The 20,628-nt window shown below is 46.1% G+C and overlaps 1 protein-coding gene across 2 annotated transcripts in view; it reads right to left on the reverse strand.

The window, feature by feature from the left end:
- CHSY1 (chondroitin sulfate synthase 1) overlaps window positions 1-12,890 on the reverse strand; it is a 72,969-nt gene extending 60,079 nt beyond the window's left edge. The window contains exons 1-2 of one of the 2 annotated variants that reach the window (XM_070620480.1): window positions 12,425-12,559; window positions 12,209-12,326 (exon numbers count right to left, since the gene is read on the reverse strand). Coding sequence is in view for 1 of the 2 variants with exons in the window: in XM_070620475.1 (XP_070476576.1) it covers window positions 12,425-12,753 (329 nt within the window). In the remaining variant the exon portion in view is untranslated. Of the gene's footprint in view, window positions 1-12,208; window positions 12,327-12,424 lie in introns of both variants that reach the window. The other variant, XM_070620475.1, reaches the window with a different exon arrangement.
- Between the last annotated feature and the right edge of the window lie 7,738 nt (window positions 12,891-20,628).

Here is a 20,628-nt window from a genome sequence, read left to right on the forward strand (position 1 = left end):
TGGTGAAGTTCGTGCACTCCACTTCAGCAGCCCAGGGTTCACTGGTTCAGATCCTAGGCACAGACCTACATACCACTCATCAAGCCACACTATGGAGGCATCCCACACAGAAGAACTAGAAGGACTTACAACTAGGATATACAACTTTGTACGCGAGCTTTGGGGAGAAAAAAGAGGAAAATTGGCAACAAATGTTAGCTCAGGGCCAATCTTCAAAAAGAAAGGGGTGTACGGATTGGTATACTTAAAAAAATAAAATAAAGTACAATGTTCGGTGGCATCAAGTACATCTACATTGTCCTGCAGCCATCACCACCATCCATCTCCACAGCTTTTTTCATCTTGCAAACCTCAATTTTTAAAGCAGAGTGTTACTTTTGTAATTTTAAAAACAATCTACAGCGAGGTACTTAAACAATTACTGGCTTTTAGTTCTCTTCCTAACCCAAATATAAGGAATACAAAATGACTTCAAACTTATCTCATCCAAACAGAAAAAAATTCGATGGGACTGAACTTTTGTCAAAGATGCTTCTCAAAAAGTCCAAGGATTAAATATATATAGTTTTTCATCAAATTTAGGATGTCGACTGTAAGATGCACCATTGTTCTGTGTTCCAATAACAAAGAAAAACTACCGCCAATCATAATCACATGATGCCAGCAACTGCAAAATGTATCCTCATTTCAGAGATGTTAAAATGTGGGGAAAAAATGTGCATCTTAGAACGGATGCAACACAGTCTTTGTAATATTTTTCCCTTGATACTTATGGATTTCAGATGGATCTAGAGAGCCTTATGCCACTTATGGAACTCTTTAACAAAGAGTTCGGCATATATGGACCCCGTCGGAGTACAGACGCTCGATCAGGTACCGTACTTCATTGTCACAAAGGAAATGCTCCTGAAAAAAGGGCTGTAAACACAGTAGGAATCGGGCAATTAATTTAGAGAGAAACCAACCCCTCTCATAGAGAGACAAGTCCATGTAAAAATGTGAATGAAACCTACATAGAACATATGATAACCTAAACCCACACTTCTGACGCAGTAACATCTGGAGGGGAGACGACTTCTTGGCCTTGGGAAGTCAGTGATGATGCTACACTGAGAAGACCCCCATCCAAGTCAAGGAGCCCCTGATTCCTCCCTTTATGTAAAAATGACTTGTGTTTGGCAGTCACAACAATGTGAAAACATAAATAATTTCAGTGCTTGGCACATGACAGAGGTCAGTAAATATTGTCACTGGTGTGAAATAAGTGCCTTCAAGATGCTGTGCATGCGTGTGTGTGAGTGCGCAAAAGCACACAAATCATTTCTGTCTCTTATCTCTGAGACATCGCCAGGTGAGCTTTTCATCGCTGTCCATAAACCACACTAACCATTCCCACATGCAGAAAGAAACTGAATCAAACCACAGCCAGGAAACACTTATAAGAGGAAAAATTCACAGACATGCTGGAGTTGAAATATACTATCACTCCTGGTACTTCCAAAATATAACTTAAAGCTAAATAGTCTGTATTACCTTACAAGTGACTTTAACAAGGATAGCAAACAAAATCAACTTAACTTTAGCTTCTCCCAACTGCTTCTGAACTACAATGTGATTAATAAAACTGACCAAGTTCACAGTAGTACTAAAGCGGCCAAGCCCAGAAGCCATTCAGATACTAAAGCATCATGGTATTATTTGGGACATGGGGTGGATAAGACAATGTCTGCTTCAAAGGAACAGCCCACTAAACAGACGACACACAGTACGATGGTTAAGAGCATGGGCTCTGGCACAGGTTGTTGGGGTGAGAACCCCGACTCCACTTTGGGCAAGTTAGTCTGTGCTTCCCTTTCTGTAAACTGGGGGTAATTAGAGTGCCTCCCTTATGGGGCTGTTGTGAGGGTTAAATGGATTATTATCTCTAAAGTGCTCAGAAGTCAGCCCGGCATGCAGTAAACTTTACATAAGTGTGACTTATTAAGGGAGACAGGACTTCGCAAATAAAATAAGGTAGTGAAAGAGCAAACGAGGGAGAGAGGGGAGTGGGGGCTGAATTTGGAGTCATCGGTCTCAAGATTATACCCAGGAGCCAAAGTATTACAGAAAATGCCACTTCTCACATTTCTGGCTAAAATCCTGACACTCAACCTATATATTAGAATTCTGTTTTACTATCAATCTCAGACAATGGTAGAAGTCTAATAACACTTTAAACTTTGAAAGTGTTTTCACTTAAAACATCGGAATCCTTCATATTAGACAGGGGATCAAAGTTCACTTTCGTCTGGCCCTGCTTCCCATGTGCCCCACCAGACTGAGCAAAGTGATGGAAGCCCGAGAACACCGCTGATGCGATTAACGCCCCAACTATGACTTGAAATGGTGTGACCCGTCCAAGAAGAGAAACCAATTAATTTGAAAAACAGACGACCTAACCTCAAACCACCCCTGGAGCCTCTCGGCAGCTCTATGGTAAGTCCACCCAATTATTACCTTTTCCTTTTTAGGTAAACCAGGAAAAAACCTCATGTTGCCTTTTTCTGCTCTAAATGACTGGTGGTTTGAGGGAAACCTCTCCATACGAAGTTTTTGTAAATCCTCCAATCTTAAGAAATTATGATCTTTTCTCTTAGGTTACCTTTAGTTTAAACAGCTCCATAAAGTTAGAGAGTTCTGAAACCTAAGTCATGATTCACCATCCTGGGGAAGCAGGGGGAGTACATTACTAATTTCAAAGGAAGTGCTGCTGAAGCAGCAAGCTGGCCCTCCTTCTGGGACAGAAACAGGTCAAGTTCCTTAATTTTCATAAGCAAATGTCAACTTTGCCATCAACACTTGATGCAAACAGCAGAACATCTGCAAAGGCCGTTGGCAGAAAGCTCAATTTTCAGTGGACTGATACCAACTCTTGCTAAGGCACAGATAAGACAACTGAAATTTGAGGGGGCCAAGGACACAATCTTCCACTCCTCCAGGCTTCCAAACGCGGTCCCTGTCCCAAGGTGAACCACAGGCAAGCGATGCAGTTGGACACCATCAGCTTCACTAAGGAATGCCCTTGCCGAGTAGGCCTCTATAGCAGTCTCCATCGCCATTCAGCATCGTTTTAAGGAAAAGTACGTACATTTCTGTACAAAACTGCCTAACCGTCATCCTGGGGACACATTCCTAATATATGAGTAAGTTTAAAACGCGGGCAATAGTATGTACTCATGATGTGGATTACTGAGGGAACAGAAGTACACATACAAAAATAAAATAATGTACAACTTCACCCCACAGTGTTTACTGTGATTATTTTTGGATGGAGGATCAGAAGGAATTTATTTTTCTTCATGTTTTCTACATTTTCTAAATTTTCTGCAACACATAAGTATATTTAGAGTTAGAAACTTTTCTTTTAATCTGGGGGAAAGCTTTAAGCTAAAATGCATGCAAAGAAATAAAAAGACAACAGAAAATTTGACTTTTGTAAAAAAAATATTTTTTTACTCTGACAAAAACTAAAAGAAAAATGGAGTAAGACTGAGTACTTTCTTTCACATTTGCTAAACTTTAACAGTTACACTAATTTTTATAAGTAAAAAGGGGAGATGTTCTGTAAGTTCTCCCAAATCACAATAACGTATGTTGTCTGATGGTTACAGAGATAAGTCTGAAAAGACTCGTATGACCAATTCACCTCAAATTTGGAGTCAAGGAAGGAAGGGAGAACATAGTTTTTCCCCTGTAGAACTGATAGATAATAGGAATTAAATGGACATATTCATATTCTTCCCTATTACAGAAAGGATTTAAGATAACTTAAGCAAAACGCATATGGTATGAAAAAAATAAGCAAGAAAATGAGGCCAAAGACAGACAAGTGTTGGAAAGTCAGAGCAAGGGTGAAGGTGGCACCTGTACCAGGGAGGGCAAAAGCATGGCCAGGCTGCCTGCCTCGCTCTACGTCCAAACACCAGCAAACACCAAACCAAGCAGAGCACTGTGAGATGCCGGCTCCGAGTGAGCTCACGCGCTGAGACCTATCTGCCATCACGTGGCCCCGACATCTGCTAAAGGTGGGCCCCAATTCAGCTATGAGCCTTCCAGCGGGCAACCAAGAGAAGTCACAAGGCTGTCTCAGTACTCAGGGTTAAGTGAAATAACTATCCCAGATCCTAGGACCTGAGGGAAATGTCTCCCATGGGTCCATGGTAGGAAGGCAGGGCAAACGCAGTGGGTATCCTTACAGGAAGCAGAGTCTGATGGAGCAGCAATATAATTCATCCTCGCAAAACAGTGCACGGAGGACGTTCTATGCTGCCAGGCAGAGCAGCCGTGACTTGAACCTGATCAGGTCTTGGGAAAACTCAGAGGTCTTCCAAGGCTAACAGTGATGACTCCAGGCCTCTCCAGGAGCTGCAGGAACCCCCTCGGGCAGGATGCTGCAAGCACTCTTCAGTCCATTATCTCTGTCCTGTCTCGCAGAGCTCACAGCCAGGCAGCCCACGCACGTAGCTGCAGGTTGCTGCTTCCGGATATGTGGCTTCCTCTTTTAAAATCTTTAACTGTCTCACTGTGTATGACCCGATAAGATGAGCAATCTCAAATTCTTTTTGGAAGCAAGTGGAGAAACAGAACAGAGATTACAAAGTGTGGGAAAAATTTTTAAAGAGAAATTATACTCTTTACCATTAATCCTAAAAAACGGACTTAAGGTGAAAGTAAGCATTAAACAGCCTTTTTTGCCTCAATAAAGCTGTTGGTGGGTGGATTACAGCTTCCCACCTCGACAATGGCCTGGGCACTAGCCCAGGAAGCAGTTCCAAGGTATTAAGAGCTAATAGCAACCTGCCCTTGGAGCCCAGGTTCACTGCAAACAATGAGAATACTCATCAGGAGAGACCACAAATACACCTTCTTTGAAACCTAAGAATTAAAATTTGGAGCATTACCGACAGAAGGCAAATTCTGATTTCATGATACTTTCCAATGTTTCTAGTATTGGAGAGCTACCCTACATAGTTTGTATTGTGCTGCTATACACTTAAAAGCATAAATATGCAACTAATTCTTAATCATGCATGAACAAAATTAGTTTTCAAATCTAATTCTAAGTAAAAAAAAAATCAGTGTTGCTTCATGCAAACAATAAAACCACGGTGAGGCTATTCTGGCCAGCCCCTCTGCAAGCCAGCCCTCTACTGAGGCAGTGCCTGGCATCAAGTCCCCTTCACAACAGCCCACAGGCAGCCTTCACCGAGCAGTTCCCAAGGGCAGACCAGTGCTGAAGGCATGCGGCACTCAACCTTACGACAACGCTACAAGGTGTGCGAGGTGTTGGTGTCCACCTCCAACGGAGGAGACCGAGACTCAGGGCCATGTAAGGCATGTGCCCAAGATCATAAAGCTAATAAACATCGAAGTCAGAATGCCAATGGGGTCTGACTCTAAAGCCTCCACTGGCCAGCCTCCTGGCTCTCTGTTTCCCAGGCTGTCACCCACATTTCTCCTCCTCCTCCACTGACAGGGCTGAGACAACTGTGACCACAGATGAGGAGAGCAGCCGTACATCCACTTCAGCCACTTCCGCCCACTCAGTCTGCCTGGCCGAGACCTGCCTGGCAAGGAGGTTGGGCGGGATTTAATTGAAGGCCAGAAGACTTTATTCAAACGTTAGCTTCTGAAACCCTTATTTCTGCGTCCGCTACTCTACATCCTGTCCAATCATTTTCTGGCGTTAGGTTGGAAACATACAGAAGAAAGTTTGACACAAAAGCAGCCTCTACACGGAGGTTCACCTTACAAAACAATCATTTTAACGGCATTAATATCTACATTTTCAATAATCCTCATGTTTGGCGTTGGCAAGCCCAGAGCAGACCACATCTTATTTTTAATCACCCATAAACAAATGTACTCGGATACAGAACAAATACTGTAGGTATAAATGGTTCAGAAACGACACTGTCTTAAAGCAAGAAGATAGACAACTTCACTACTTTTAAACCGTAACTAAGTCTCTTATTCCCCCAATTCCATCCAGAACCAGAATCCAAAAAGACATCAACAACAGGTGGAGGCAATGAATATTTACATTAATACTGTATATAGAAGCCAGGGACCTCATATTAAAAATGCTGTCACCTGGGACCAGCCTGGTAGTGTAGTGGCTGGGCTTGCCCACTCTGCTTCGGCAGCCTGGATCCTGGATGCAGACCTACACACCACTCATCAAGCCAAGCTTTGGTGGCGTCCCACATACAAGACAGAGGAAGACTGGCACAGCTGTTAGCTCAGGGCCAATCTTCCTCAAGCAAAAAGAGGAAGATTGGCAATAGATGTTAGCTCGGGGCCAATTTTCCTCACCAAAAAAAACAAAAACGCTGTCACATGATTCTCCCAAGTACCACCCTGAAGTGTGAAGTTACAGTAACTGAGGAAAATACAGTTACAGTAACCAAAGGAGCATATTCACCCCTACATTTCAGGACAGGATTAAATGCCACTAACTGAAACAAGAACGACGTCAGACTTGAGCCCCAGGAAGCCAATGGCCAACATGCCATCTGTGCCCAGCAATCCTAAGGTACCTACGGTTTAATACGCTCAAAACTACACTCACATTTCCTCCCAAGAGCTAGCATCTCCTTTTTCTACTGTAGCTCTGTAGCTTTATTACAAAATAGCTGCTCATTGTAGAAAAGTGCCAAGAAGAATATGAAAAGTCATTCAACATCGAGGTGTGTATATTCTGTTACACTTTCTTTTCTATGCTACACAAACACATAAGTTTATTTTGTTTGATTTTAAACAAAAATAGTCTCATACTGGGCAAGCAACTTTATAACCTACTCTCACTTAACCATACTGTGAACCTCTCCTCATTTCAATAAACGTATTCCAGCCACATCATTTCTGATGGTTAGAGAAGTAGTTCCCAGTGTGGGGAAGTCAGTGAAATCAATGATGTTCTACAGCTCCTAACGCAGGACTCCACCGAGAGCGGAAACGTCCACTCCGTATGTACATCTCAGAGCATATCTTTAATTCCTGTGGAACGCTTCCAGAAGAGTCGCTAGATCTCACGTCCCAGCCCCCGTGCACTGGCCTTTCTCATCGCTCCTTCACTACTTCCTGCTAGTCCATGTTTCCTGGAACCTGCCGTCTCTGCCTCGAAACTCCTGCTCAGCCCCCGTGCACTGGCCTTTCTCATCGCTCCTTCACTACTTCCTGCTAGTCCATGTTTCCTGGAACCTGCCGTCTCTGCCTCGAAACTCCTGCTCAGCCCCCGTGAACTGGCCTTTCTCATCGCTCCTTCACTACTTCCTGCTAGTCCATGTTTCCTGGAACCTGCCGTCTCTGCCTCGAAACTCCTGCTCAGCCCCCGTGAACTGGCCTTTCTCATCGCTCCTTCACTACTTCCTGCTAGTCCATGTTTCCTGGAACCTGCCGTCTCTGCCTCGAAACTCCTGCTCAGCCCTCAGGACTAAGTGAAGGAACAAGGGGAGGAGTGTGGGAGAGATCTTTCTTGATCCATTCATAAAACACTGCAGGCATCTCCAAGCACCCTGGGAGCCCTCATCATGCAGAATTATCATCCGTTTCCTTCTCGAGATGATGAACTCTGCAGGGATAGGATTATTAGTCGATTTTCAAGAAATAGCAGCTTAATTAATGGACAGGGAAAAGTGAAACTGCCAACACGATGAAAACACAATCACGTATAATCCTCTACTGACCACCACGGCTATCCTTGGAACATTTTAACTGTTGAGGGCATCAAGATCTGGAACCGTGACATATAAAACTAAACTCATTTTCAGGACCACATTTTTCACTAGTTTTCTCATACAGGGAACTCATACTGTGAAATGGGTCGTGCTGCAACTGTTCACTTACGGGTTGGTTATTTGCCTTTGTGAGGCTGTCAGTAAATGTCTACTAAACTGAATTCTACCTGAGAAAGCAAGTATTGCTCTAAACTCTTTCAAGACAAACATGGTTTACTGAGTCCAAGAAATAAGGGAAGGAACTCCGAGATTTGTTCATTAAGGTTGAAAAGGAACAGTCTACCTTCACGAAAGCACCAGGAAGGGGCCATTAACTGGGATACAATATCTTGCAATAAGATTCCTGTATCTAAAGCTGGTGTTTCTCAAACTTTCTTCCCACAATTCTCTACAGACTGATGCTAATCGTTAACGGAGCCCTTCCTCACTCCTGGGGCAAAGAAGGGACAGCAGCCACCTTTTCCTTCTGAGAAAGTACAGAAAGAACAGTGCCCCAACATCAGCCCAGGGGAGGAAAGATCAAGAGAAATAAAAGGTGCTGGATTCGCTCAGTGTTCTGGGCATAAAAATGGACTAAAAAGCTAAGTATGTAGGCTTTTTCCTTTTAACCAACCATTAATTAAAAAAAAAATCTAAATAGCATCAAACTCTCCCAGCAAGAACAGGTAAGTGTCGCCAAGAAATGTTTGAAACAGAAGAGTAACAAAAGAGAACTTGTCTACCGGATATGAAAATATTATTCAACCTCCAATAATTCCAACGGGTGGTACTGGCACCAGAACAGACAGAAAGATCAATGGAACAAAACACAAGTCCAAAAACATGCCCAGAAATTGTGAGTATCATGACGATGGCATTCCAAATTGTAGGGAAATGGGAGCTTACTCAACAGATGGGGCTGAGATAATGTACTATCTGGGGGAAAAAATGAGGCTGAGATGATTTCCACCCCTTCTGGAATTAAAAAAAAAAAGCTATTTTAAAAAATCTCTCCAGGGCAATAACTTTCTGAGCTTAGGGGGGAAAAGACCCCTAAAATCAGAAAGGAAAAGACTAAACCACATGAACATTTAACTCCTGTATATCAAACAATGTAACAAAGAAAAATATATGAATCGCAGCTAGTAACAAGAGATGGAAGGAATCCAGGGGTTCTGACGATCTGTCACTAACCAGCATAATAAATTTCTTTGGAGGAATCATGGTACCATTTTAAAGTGAAATTACCTAGAATACAAATACTGTGCAGATGAGTCAAAACAAATTATTTTAGACGTTTATTTGTAGAACCCCAGATACCCAGAACCCTCAGGGAATTTCAGTTTAAGACAGTTTCAGAGTTCCAACACTGTAATCACCTTACAGGTAAATCTTTTCTCAATTTCTCTTTATGAAGTTAAGGACACATCCATCTGTGTGTCTAAAAGCTTTCTTAATACTCTTCCCGTGCAAAACCAGATCTCCGCTGACCCACCTCCTTCTCCCTAAACCTATTCCTCCTCTAGTCGTCCCCATCGCAATAAACGACACAAGCACCCTCCTTGTCTTTCAAGGCAAACCCTAGAAGTCATCGCTGATTCCTCTTCGCCTGACCCCTCACAAGCATTCCGTCAGCACACCTTTAACTCTGGCTCCAGCATCTATCTTGGAACCATCCACTTCTCTCCATCTCCACTGCTATCACGCTAGCCCCGGCCACCCTCATCTCTACCTGGACCACCTCCTAACACCTCCTTGCTTCCCTGCAATCCATTCTCCACACAACAGGCAGAATTAACTTTTCAGAACATAATGCAATCACCTCCCTTTCCAGTCCAAACCCTCCAAAGGCTTTTTAACTCAGAATAAAATTCCACGAGACCGGATGCTACCAGGCCTTGGACGAACTTCACAGCTACAGTGTCTGCTCAGGGCCTATGGAAGAAGTTAGCCCTGGCCAGTCTCTGATGGGCTACACTTTGAGTTTTGTTTTGCCAGCTTTTTAAAATCTGTTTCTCGCCTGCTATCAGCTGTCACTGCACTGCTAACGTCTCTTGGCGGCCCCCCTCCCCACTTCCAGCATACAGCAGGTCTGGAAAGTAAAAGTGTGTAATGATGGGGCTGTTGCATCATTAAAGTGCACTAACTTTAGTGCAGACGTGTATCTCCTTGAAATTTTCAGAGGCCGTCTGGCTCCTTTCTGGAAGTCCCTAGATCCAAATTCTGACATTTTCCATACCCTAGCATAAAAGTACATCACAGTGCCATCTTACTAAGAATGGTGGCATCTCCTTCTACCCATAAGCCAAACAATTTTATTTGAAAAAACAAAAAACATTGGAGTTTTTTCTAAGGTAAAGAACGAACTTGCCTTTTAGGGGAGATATAAAACCGAGCACACCCAGTGCCAAACGAGAGTTCTACCTTGTGCTAGAAGATTCCAGCCGACTTTTATACTGGACTGTGCATGAAATTTCCAATTTAAGAGCTGAGTGCAGACTTTCAGACTGGGCTGCAAAGCCATAATCATAAGTTACACCCTATAACCTCCATTCCAATTCAGGCCTTCCCAAAAGTTCCTTAAGGCTAAAATCGTCTTGTGCCAACTCCTGCAGCCAGTCTAAACACAGGGTTGACAGGTGGAGCAGCAGAGGACCCTAACCAGCACAGTAGGTCCACCCCAGGCTCCAAGGAATATGCTTAAGATCAAAGAGATAAAAGAAACGGTACTCAGGAAAGCTGACAGAATGACTGGATAGGATATACACTGTTTCCTGGTAAGGGTTTTCCTTTATCAGAAAGCCACAGTTGTCACAAAGAAGGGAAAACTTGCGCCAGAGGGCAAATTGTACTTTTACTTCCCCTGTCTGAAAGAAAATAAACAATGAGATAAAATCTTACGTCCAAAAAGGATGAGATAGGAGATTTGGAAAGGAGGCCAAAAGCAGGCACATCAAGTATGGGCTTTGGGAAAAGATCATCTCCAAGTGTAAAACAGGAAGTTCGGTTTGCATATTTGCTGAGTATTGCTGGTGCGCCAGGACCCCTACTGGTTTGTATATACTGATTTTGTATCCATGAAAATGTATGTGCTTGGGGGGTAAGGAGTCACATCATTTACTATTTGAACAAACTACTTTGGTAATTATCTCCAAAGTTGTGATTTCACAGGGCTTGTCACCAAATTGCAGTCATATGAATTTACTTTCAAAACTATGCTGTGAACAATTTATACAGCTCATCCTTAATTTCTGGTGTGGACATTTCTCTTCTCAAAAAGCACAATTTGCACAAAATTCCCGGTACTTCATGGTAGATCTAGGAGAAAACCTTGATCTGCAGGTTCCCAAATTGCTACCTTAATCTAAATGTACACTACCTGCATTCTCAGCTTTTCAGTCACTCAGGACCCTTTCTGGCAGAACCTGAGCCTGGACTTAAGATCCTAACGGAAACCCACAGAAATGAGGAATCCATGCACTGAAAGGGCAGGCATTCTCTACCGCTCTCTCATCTTCTTCAATCCTTTACTTCCTCCCTTAGAGGAACGGAAATCCATGTATGCTTGTATGCTTTTCCCCTCACAACACCTAATGCCTGAAAATTTAGACCAGGACTAGATTCAAGAACTGAAGTTATAAAGGTATTGGGTTATAAATTAAGAACTAACAGCAACCAGCCTGGCCTTGGTCAGCAATGACTGCTCTAAAAGTTCATTCCCAGAGGACCTCCCTGCACTGGTTTGTCCTGAGGCTGGATGAATCCCAAATCTTATCCCCATCGTGAGCATTTCCGTACTTCACACATATAAGATTTCCATTAAATCCCTTTAGTGAATCTACACCCCTCTTCTACCTCAAATTTCTCTCCAATACAAATCTGCCACTCCAAAATCATCTTCCTTCTAAAGACTACTTTGGCTAATCCCTTTGTTAATCCTGAACGTGATTCCAGCCACTTTTATGACTCACGGCCAGGTAGCACCCAGATACTGGACAACACACATATGTCACTAAACTGTGCTAGTTAACATCGAATCTACCATGAGCCAGGAACTGCTTCTCCCAAAGGTTCTCCTTCCATTTACTCAACAAACTGGCGTGGTCCAGAGCGCAGTGGGCACCCCCTTTCATTTCCAACGGTGAAATCTACAAGTATGCTACGGAAAGGCTCTAACCAGAATAATTTATATCAGCTCTAGTTCTGCAAGGGCAAAGGCGTGGAATTCAGAAAATCAAATAATTACCATCACTGCCACCATTATCACAGGTATTGTGCTAAGAGTCATTCCTAGAACCTTACAAGGGAGATGCGTTCAGTCAGGCCCATTTAACAAAGGAGAGAGCTTGGATAGGGAAAGCTTTAGCAAAAAGTCAGGGGGAGGACCACACCCAGAGGGGCCACCCTGGTCCTCTGACTCCAAAACCCATGCTCTTGAGCGTTGCGCTCACCATTCTGCCTGTGACCTCTGCCGCCAAAGCCGGGCATCCCGCCTGTAACCGCTGCTGCCAAAGCCGGGCATCGCCCGAGGGGCACTTCGATCCCACGGGAAGCCCGCGAGCCTTGGGTCTGAAAAGCGGGCAAAGGAGCGAGTCACGGCAGGAACGGCAGGGCCGCCCGCCGGGATGCTGGATGCAGAAGGCGGTGCCCGGGGAGCGGGGTCTCACCTGTATGCGGCCACGGCGCGGGTCTGCAGGTATTTCTGAGCGGTCATGACTCCCACGAAGAGAAAGTTCCTGTCGCGCGGGCCTCCATCCGGGGCCGGGCCGTGGGGCCAGAGTTGCGCCCCGCGCGCATCGCCGAGCGCCCCGCCGGCCTGGGAAGCCGCCGCCGCCGCCGCCTGCCCGGGCCGGCAGCCCTCGAGGCTGGCACGGCGCCGCGGGCCCGCTCGCTTCAGCTCGGAGGCGCGGGGCAGGACGAGCCGCGAGGCCAGCACGAAGCCCAGCACGAGCCCGAGCAGCACGCTGAGCCAGGCGCGCCGGCCGCGCGCGGCCATGCCCGCGCCGCTCCGCCCGCCGGGCCGCCGCCGCCGCCGCCGCCGCAGGCTCCGCGCGCCCTCAGCCCGCCGCCCCCGCCCGCGGAGGCCAGCCCGCCCTAGCGCCGCGAGGCCCGGCCCGGGCAGCGCCGCGGCCGCCGCGGGCCCGCCGCGCCCATCGCGGCCCCCGAGCCGCCCGCAGCCCCCGCGCCGGCGCTTTGTTCCGCTCGTCCACCCCCGCCGCCGCGGCCTGCGCCTTTAAGAGGGGACCATGCCCGGCGCGCGCCGGCGGTAGCTCGGGCGCGAGGCAGCGGCGGCTCCTCCCGCTCGCGCGCGGGTGCGCGGGGCCAGCGCGACGGCGACGGCAGTGGCAGCCGAGTCCGGGCCCCCGTCCCGCCCTGCTCGCGTCTCCCGGCCGGCTCGGCTCCGCTCGCGCTGCGCCCGCCCCAGTCCTCTTCGTGGCCGGCGCCGCCGCTGCAGCTGCACATCCTCCGGCTTAGCTCGCCATTGCAACAGGAGCCCCTCACGTCACGCACGGCGCATTATGAAGCGGCCCCGGCGGCGGCGGCGCCTGGCCCCTCTCGGGATCCGTCCGCGCCGCCCGATTGGCGCAAAAGTGAATGGGGGGCGGTTCACGTGGCCAAAGTTTGACCAAAAAAAAAACCCTCCTGTGGCGCGCGGCGCCCGCCCCGCCCCACCCGCGCGGTCTGCGGCGGGGCCGCCGGGGCGGAGGGCGCAAGGGGCCGGGCTCGGCGCCGGCGAGGGCCCGGGCCGCGACCTCCGGTGGCCCGTTATCCGCCCGGGACCACGCCCCCGCCTGCCCGCGCTCGCGCTCCCGGCGGCGGCGGCGCCCGGCATCGGTCCCAGGGCTTGCGGTCGGAGGGCGTGCCCGCTGCGCGGCCCCATTCTGCAAGATGCATGGCTAGCGTGAGTCCTAGGAGCGACTTTTGAAGAAGGGGTTTCTTGGTCCCCAAACTCTCCACGAACGGCTGGTTCCTTCTGCATAGACTGTCCTCAGATACACCCGCTGCCCACGCCCTGCCCTCCAGCCGGGCGGACCTCACCGTCCACCTTCCCCGCGTCTTCAGATTCACACTGTATCTTTGTTCCCGCCGTTATGTGGGCAGGAGCTAGCACGTATATAATAAACAGGAGCCATTTGAGACGTGCATGCTTGGAGAGTGAACCGTGAATCCAGTTACCTTGTTCCCTGCCACTGGTTTCTAAGCTAAAAAAAAAAAAAAAAAAAAAAACAGCCATATTTAATGTCCAAGCTCCTAACAGTACTAGCATTTAATGGATGTTGAAGAAATGGTAGGCGATGTTAATACTCCGGATGGGAAACACTACTTTTATTTACATTCTATGTGGGCAGATAGTCAGCTAGTACCCCTAACCAGAATCTTTGTCAATGTTTTAACATAGTCCATCCATAAAAGTGCTGTGGATTTCTAAAGACAGGTTTTGAGTACCCACTTCTCTACAATGGATTTTAAATTTTATACATTTCCTCTTAAAAAAAAAAAAAACACCTCCACTAAGGCAACAAAAGCTGAGAAAGTGCCCATACAACAAATGTTTGTATAGAGTAAATATTAGTCTTGTTACTTAGTCGCCAATATATCTTGGGGTTTTCTAATGAAACTCCTGGAGAGCAAAATATTTTCCTGGGCCTGACAGGTTCCCTTCATTTAATCAAGTGAACCCAGAAATTAGGACAGAAAGTAAGCATGCCTTGGGTCTCTCTTCATTGTTAGTATCACCAAATGATTAAAATGTTACACAATTTTAAGTGCCAAGTTGTAGGAGATACAGACACCATCTCTGTAATTGAATGGTGGTCACTGGTTTATTTTTTGCTTATTACCACTTTCTTTGGCACTTGTGATTTATGTCAAAAATAGTTCATTACCCACCTTCTCTGCAGCCTCCCTCCCTAAGAAGTGATCCACATCTAAAAATAAAATACTCATTATGCAGTGAACACAGGATCCAGCAGTGGTCTTGAGAAAAATACAGAACACATAACCATGAATTACAGGCTCGAAAACCATGCAAAGGGGTTTCCAGTAAGACCATAGGCCACAAATGCCGAGTAGTCACCAGATCGCCCAAATTCAGCAACAGCCCCATAATTCACAATGATTTCCATAAAGCACAAATCTGGCAAGATACGGATGTTCAATTTTGTGACATACTTAATGATTTCAGTATTTTCTAACCTGGTTTAAGCTTCTCTGTGTTTCTTCCTTTAGACTAAAACCTGATGAAAAGTACTAAACATGAGATGGGAATTCACATTCTGAGGATGCTAAATGTTTTGTCTTCCTCATTCCCCAGTTCCTAATTGTCCCTCAGTTCCTATGTCAACAGCCTCACCTGCCCCACCTTCAGACTCAGCGGGAGTGTTTCCTGCGTAATATAGAGAGGAGGCCCTGTTCTCAGGAAGGCTGAGCCTGAAGGCTTAGAGCACCCGGAACAAGGAGAATGTGGCATGGGTGAAATCCTCGCAGGAAAAGCGGGGGAATGCCAGGCCAGAGGAGGGCAGGAGGAGAAGAGGGAAGCCAGAGTCCTGTAGAAGTTGCCCAGGGGCTCCAGGAGCCTTCATACTGGGGCAGGAACTGCTTCCCAAGTGCATCCTGAGAAGGGGAGGGGAAGCTCCAGCACAGCTGGAAGAAGCAGCTGGAAGGTCAAGCTGAGGAAGTTCTGCTGGGTAGGGATCCAAAAGTGTCCCAGCGAGGGGCCCTGCAGAGGCCCCGATCAGGAGGCACAGCTGTCCTAGGTGGGGATTTCGCAGTCAGAGGCAAATACCTTGAATCAAGGACTTCAGCGATAGCCGGAGGCCCAAAGGCCCAGACAGGGCTGGTAAACTCAATATGGAGGCCCTCCAGAGACCAACCCCACCAGCCCCTGCACAGCCAATACCAGCAAGGATCCAGGGAGGATGGCGTGCATCTGAGCCCTCCACCCCCAAAGCACCCAGATGCACCCTCCCCAAAACCTCCTTGAGGCCAGGACAGCTCCAGAGGAAAAGTCAAGTTAATCAGATGTCATAGGCATTTCACCTCAGTAAATTGAGGAAAGAACTTTTTCTCGATTTAACTGCACTAGGAGCCCTCTCTGTTCAATTGAGGGAGTCATTGACCATTTTTCTCATTTGCAAAAGGAGTGGTGTTAACCATTATCAGATAAACTTGTAAGGGAAACCCCAAAGTACAGAGTTATTCAACGACGAAGACTCCTAACAGCACACATTCCCAGCTGAGAAGGGGGCCCGGGCTTGATCGGGGATGCAGAGCGTGGGTCATGGTCTTCCTTCTGCACTGAGGAAGTCCCACCTGGACAAGCTGTGTCCTCCCTCAGGGTCTCAGTTTCCTGGTCTCTAAAAGGGTCTTTCCACTAGATTCTGTTAAAAGTTCCTCCTCAGTGATTCTAAACTGCTATTTAGAAATTTCTTCAGAATGCCACATCATCTAACTTCCTTTCTGTTTTCATGCGTGTGATTCTCTATGACATTTAATTAGAATTCATCTCCACCTACATTACTGAACATTTTCTGAACATATTGCAACTCTGTTCCCACATACGTTACATTTTTTCTGTTGCTAATACATTGAATGCCTGTTACAGGTATAACATTTCATATAATTTGCAGCAATTTCTTGGAAACGCTTGGTAAATACCTCAATTGTTTGTTGGCAGCAAGCCTTGAACAACTGACAGAGTTCCCTGTAAGGGCTTCTTTAAAGACGCAGCTCCTGGACTCCCGCCTCAAACAGGGGGCCCTGCAAAAAGTAGTAATAATTTTGTAAAACCTTTAGAAATGCCTCTTTTAAGAAACAGTGAGTGCAGAGGAGGGAGTTATAATAATCCGTCCTTTCAGATTGCTCTGTTCATTGCCTTCGAAGAAGAAAACCTATAATAACCATTCTACTAATATTACCGCTTAACTTCTATTAACCCAATAAAACCTTGCTTTATTATTAATGCTGCTATTAAAGTGACATTTAAGGTCCTCATTAGCTCATTAATTTTACTCGATATTTCCTTCTATTTGCAGCATTTCCAGCCAGATGCAGGAAAGGGCAAATGATTATGGCTTCCAGACACTAGTGGATCTGACTCTAGTTGTGCTAAAATGTTCTTCATGCTTCCTTGGTCTGCTTATCAGCTCTGTCCATTCTTTCTGTCAGATGTTGAGCATTATAGGTATGTTTCTCACCCAAATGTGTGTGTACGTGTAAATGAGAGAGACAGAGAGAGAGAAAGTGAGAGAGACGGGGAGAAGAAATTTAGCATACCGGATGGGATGTAATCTTACTAACTGGAAACCGTTGGCTGCCACCAGCACAGGCACTGCTAGGAGACAGCCCGAATGTTCTCCGGGAGATAACCTCACTGCAGAGGCCAGGGACCGTTTGCTTCTAGTCTAAGACTTAATCCTTGTGTAGCAGAGAAGTTTGCCTTTCCCATCCGTTGCCAAGAAATACCATTAATCTTTAGAGCAGTGCCAGAGTTTCCACAGCTGGAGAGTTTGCACAAAGACAAGGCTTCCAATCCTCAGGAGGGAAGGAGGCCCCCCCGGCCCCATCAGAACCCGGGCGCTGGTCAGCTGGTTAGGAGCATCGCCACCTGAGGGCTACACACAGTGGCGATCAGGACTGGGTGCCTTGTGGAAACACTCCAGATGTGCAGCTCAAATTCTCTTTGTTTTCCTCGAGGCCTAATGAACCGTAAAATTGCTTGGGAAAAAAAATTCAAGCTGTGGAAGAAGGTTTAAGCTACGAATTGAGGCAGCAGAAATTCATATCCACAAACCCATGAAGTAGAATGCACGAATAAGAAAACATTAACACCGTAAAACCTGCTAAATGACCCCACTTCATTGATCTTCCACACACCCTGTTCTTATGCTCTCACGCCCATGCTGGGGTCACAAACACGGTCACCACCCATCTGATGGGTGATAAGTATTGTTTCCCAGTCCTGGCATTGAGGCCTCTCCAAGAGATCAAAATAAAAAATGGTAGGGGCTGGCCCTGTGGTCGAGTGGTTAAGTTTGTGTGCTCTGCTTTGCCGCCCAGGGTTTCGCAGGTTCGGATCCTGGGTGCGGACATGGCACCGGTCGTCAGGCCATGCTGAGGCAGCGTCCCACATAGCAGAGCCAAAAGGACCTACAACTAGAATATACAACTGTGTACTGGGGGGCTTTGGGGAGAAGAAGAAGAAGAAAAAAAAGAAGAAGATTGGCAACAGATGTTAGCTCCGGTGCCAATCTTTAATAAATAAATAAAATAAAAATAAAAAGTGGTACAAGGATATACTCTGTTGAGGAGTCTGGAGAAAGAGGCTCTCAAACATGCTGGGAGGAGGGCAGAGGCCTACAACCTGCTTGGAGGACAAGTTTGTCAAAATTGCAAATGACAAGTACATTTACGTTTTACCCAGGAATCTTGCTTCTGAGAATTTTTCCTCCTGTCATACCACGACAAAATGATACTTGGACAAGGTCATTCTCTGCCACGTTGTTTGTGATAGTAAAAGACTAGACCCATGTGTCCATTTAGAGGGGAATGGAGAGAGAAGCCAGGGTGTGTCTGTCAGAGAATGAAATACTCTGCATGTGTAAAACAGGGCACAGAAGCTCGCTCTCTCCTGAAATGGAAAGAGGACCACATGGTGCAGAACAGAAAGCAGACAGAATCAGAATTTTGCTAGAGTTTTTATAGTAAAACACTAGAAGGATGCATAAGAAATAAATGTGAAACCTATGGGGGGACCCGTTGAAAGATGTGAGTGAGATTTCCCAATGCATACTTTTAAATATCTGTCTGATTTTTTTTATATGATTGTATTAATCTATCTAACCCTCCAAAAAAGGTACCAATTTCCTGCAAGTTGAGGCCCTAAAATGAAATTAGCAGAGTCTTGATCGCTAAGACCAGAGATTCTACCTGCCAACTTGTTTCACAGAAGTGGAAACAGGGGCCGCCGAGAGGTGAAACTACTCAGCCACATGGTGAGTGCTGTCACCAACCAGTTAGCCAATACCTGAGCCCAGAATGCCTCAGATTCTAAGCAAGCATCTCTAAAAGATTTTCTTTCAAGTTTTGTCTCTCACCCTTTAGCAAGTGATTAAAATGAAAATTTCAGAGATCGAATTGAACTTTTACTTTGTAGCTTTTCCCACCTGGAAGTATTTAGAGCCTTCTCAAACCATCAAAACGTCCACCCTTCTTTCAGAACCGATTTCCTCCCTTGTTTTATACTCGCTCTTTCTGTGCTTCATTCTTGGACCTTCCACGATCTTCGGGCCTCATGCCACGTCGCTTTTTACCCTTAAACTTATAAAAGAATCAATCTTTCAACATGTTCTTGGACTGTTGTAGTATCAAACACAACAGAGGGGGGTCTAGAGCAGTGCTGGAACCTTGGGACAAGGGCGTCCCCTTGTGGTTTCTAGCTATTCCTAAGTCAAGGTCTCTCACCTTGGACTCAGAATAGTTGGATATTCTATTCTATGGTTAATAATAAGCTGTTTCCAATTACTGCCTTCAGCAGAATTTTCCAAGGTGATGTCTTGGTCTTGAATTTGTGGCTAACTAGCTGGTGACACTGTAAAATGAGAGGAGCTGAACTAATGGTCAGTTAGAAGCTACCCCTTGTACCTTGAAACTGAATGAGAAACTCTAGGGGAGGTGGGGCTGGAGTCCGTAGATTTAGCAAGCACCCCACCAGGTAATTTTGAGAGCCATGGATCTCTGCTTTCATGTGGGAAATGGGTCAATTTCCCCAACAGATGAAAAATACCAGCCAGGGCAAACTGTGTATGGTAGTAGATGCTAGTGGAGCATCTTTTTCCCTCCTGCAGCTGCCTGGGAGCTACAGCTGCGGAGGAGTTCACACTGGAGAGGCTGTTTGCAAGCCTTTGGGGCAGAAGTTTGAGGTTTAAATGTTTTCTTTGCGATTCTCCTCAAAATGCCATCTTTAAGACTTTTGCACTCACGTGAACTGTCAGTGGCGTGGCTATCTGCATACAGTGTTTGCTTTGCTTGTGTACCCCCAAGAAAGGCTCCAGTCCCCACCCACGCCTGAACTCAGAGGGCCCTCTGAAAAGGTGGCCCCCTGCCTAGCAAATGGAAGGGAGTCTCAACGGTGACATTCTTTTATTATCACAAACTGGAAGTAGCTTAAGATACACCTGGCTCAGCTGCTGGACAAAATCGTTCCACATCATTTCGACAGTGTTGAAATTAACAGGAGGAAATTATACAGAACTAGTATAATTTGTTTTCTTCTCTACATTTCCTGGGTTTCATGACATTCTCTAATAAACGTTTTATTTGGTCAAATGAGAAATGAACATTTATGCTATCGCAAAATACATTTTATTTCTAAATATTTAGTAGTAATAAAGCCAGCCGCCTCAGTCACGAGAGGGCAAACATCAGAAGCAAGGATGAGAGGCTGTTGTTACTGAGGCTCAAACACGGGAGCCGCCCATGACACTTGCCTGGAACATATTCCAGGCCCAAACCGCCTCTGCTTCACTCCTTTGTCGAATTTTGTGACGTCAAGAGCAAGGCTGACAGAGACTCAAAGATCTCACAGAGCTCTGTTCCTGCCCAGAACCACCTGTGCCACCAGGGTCCAGACAGGGGACAAAAACCTCACCAGTTATTGGAGCAGAGAGAATTTTTAAAAACAGTTTTATTGAGGTCTCATCGATATACAATAAACTGCACGTGCCAAATGTACAATTCGATAAATTTTGATACATGTATACACCTGTGAAACCGCCACCACTGCTGTGGACTGAATGTTGGTGTCCCCCCCACAAATTCATATGTTGAAATCCTAACCCCCATGGTGATGCTATTAGTGGTGGGGTGTGGG

The sequence above is a fragment of the Equus przewalskii genome, chromosome 1 (assembly GCF_037783145.1).
Source record: "Equus przewalskii isolate Varuska chromosome 1, EquPr2, whole genome shotgun sequence".
NCBI classification, from domain to species: Eukaryota; Metazoa; Chordata; class Mammalia; order Perissodactyla; family Equidae; genus Equus; species Equus przewalskii.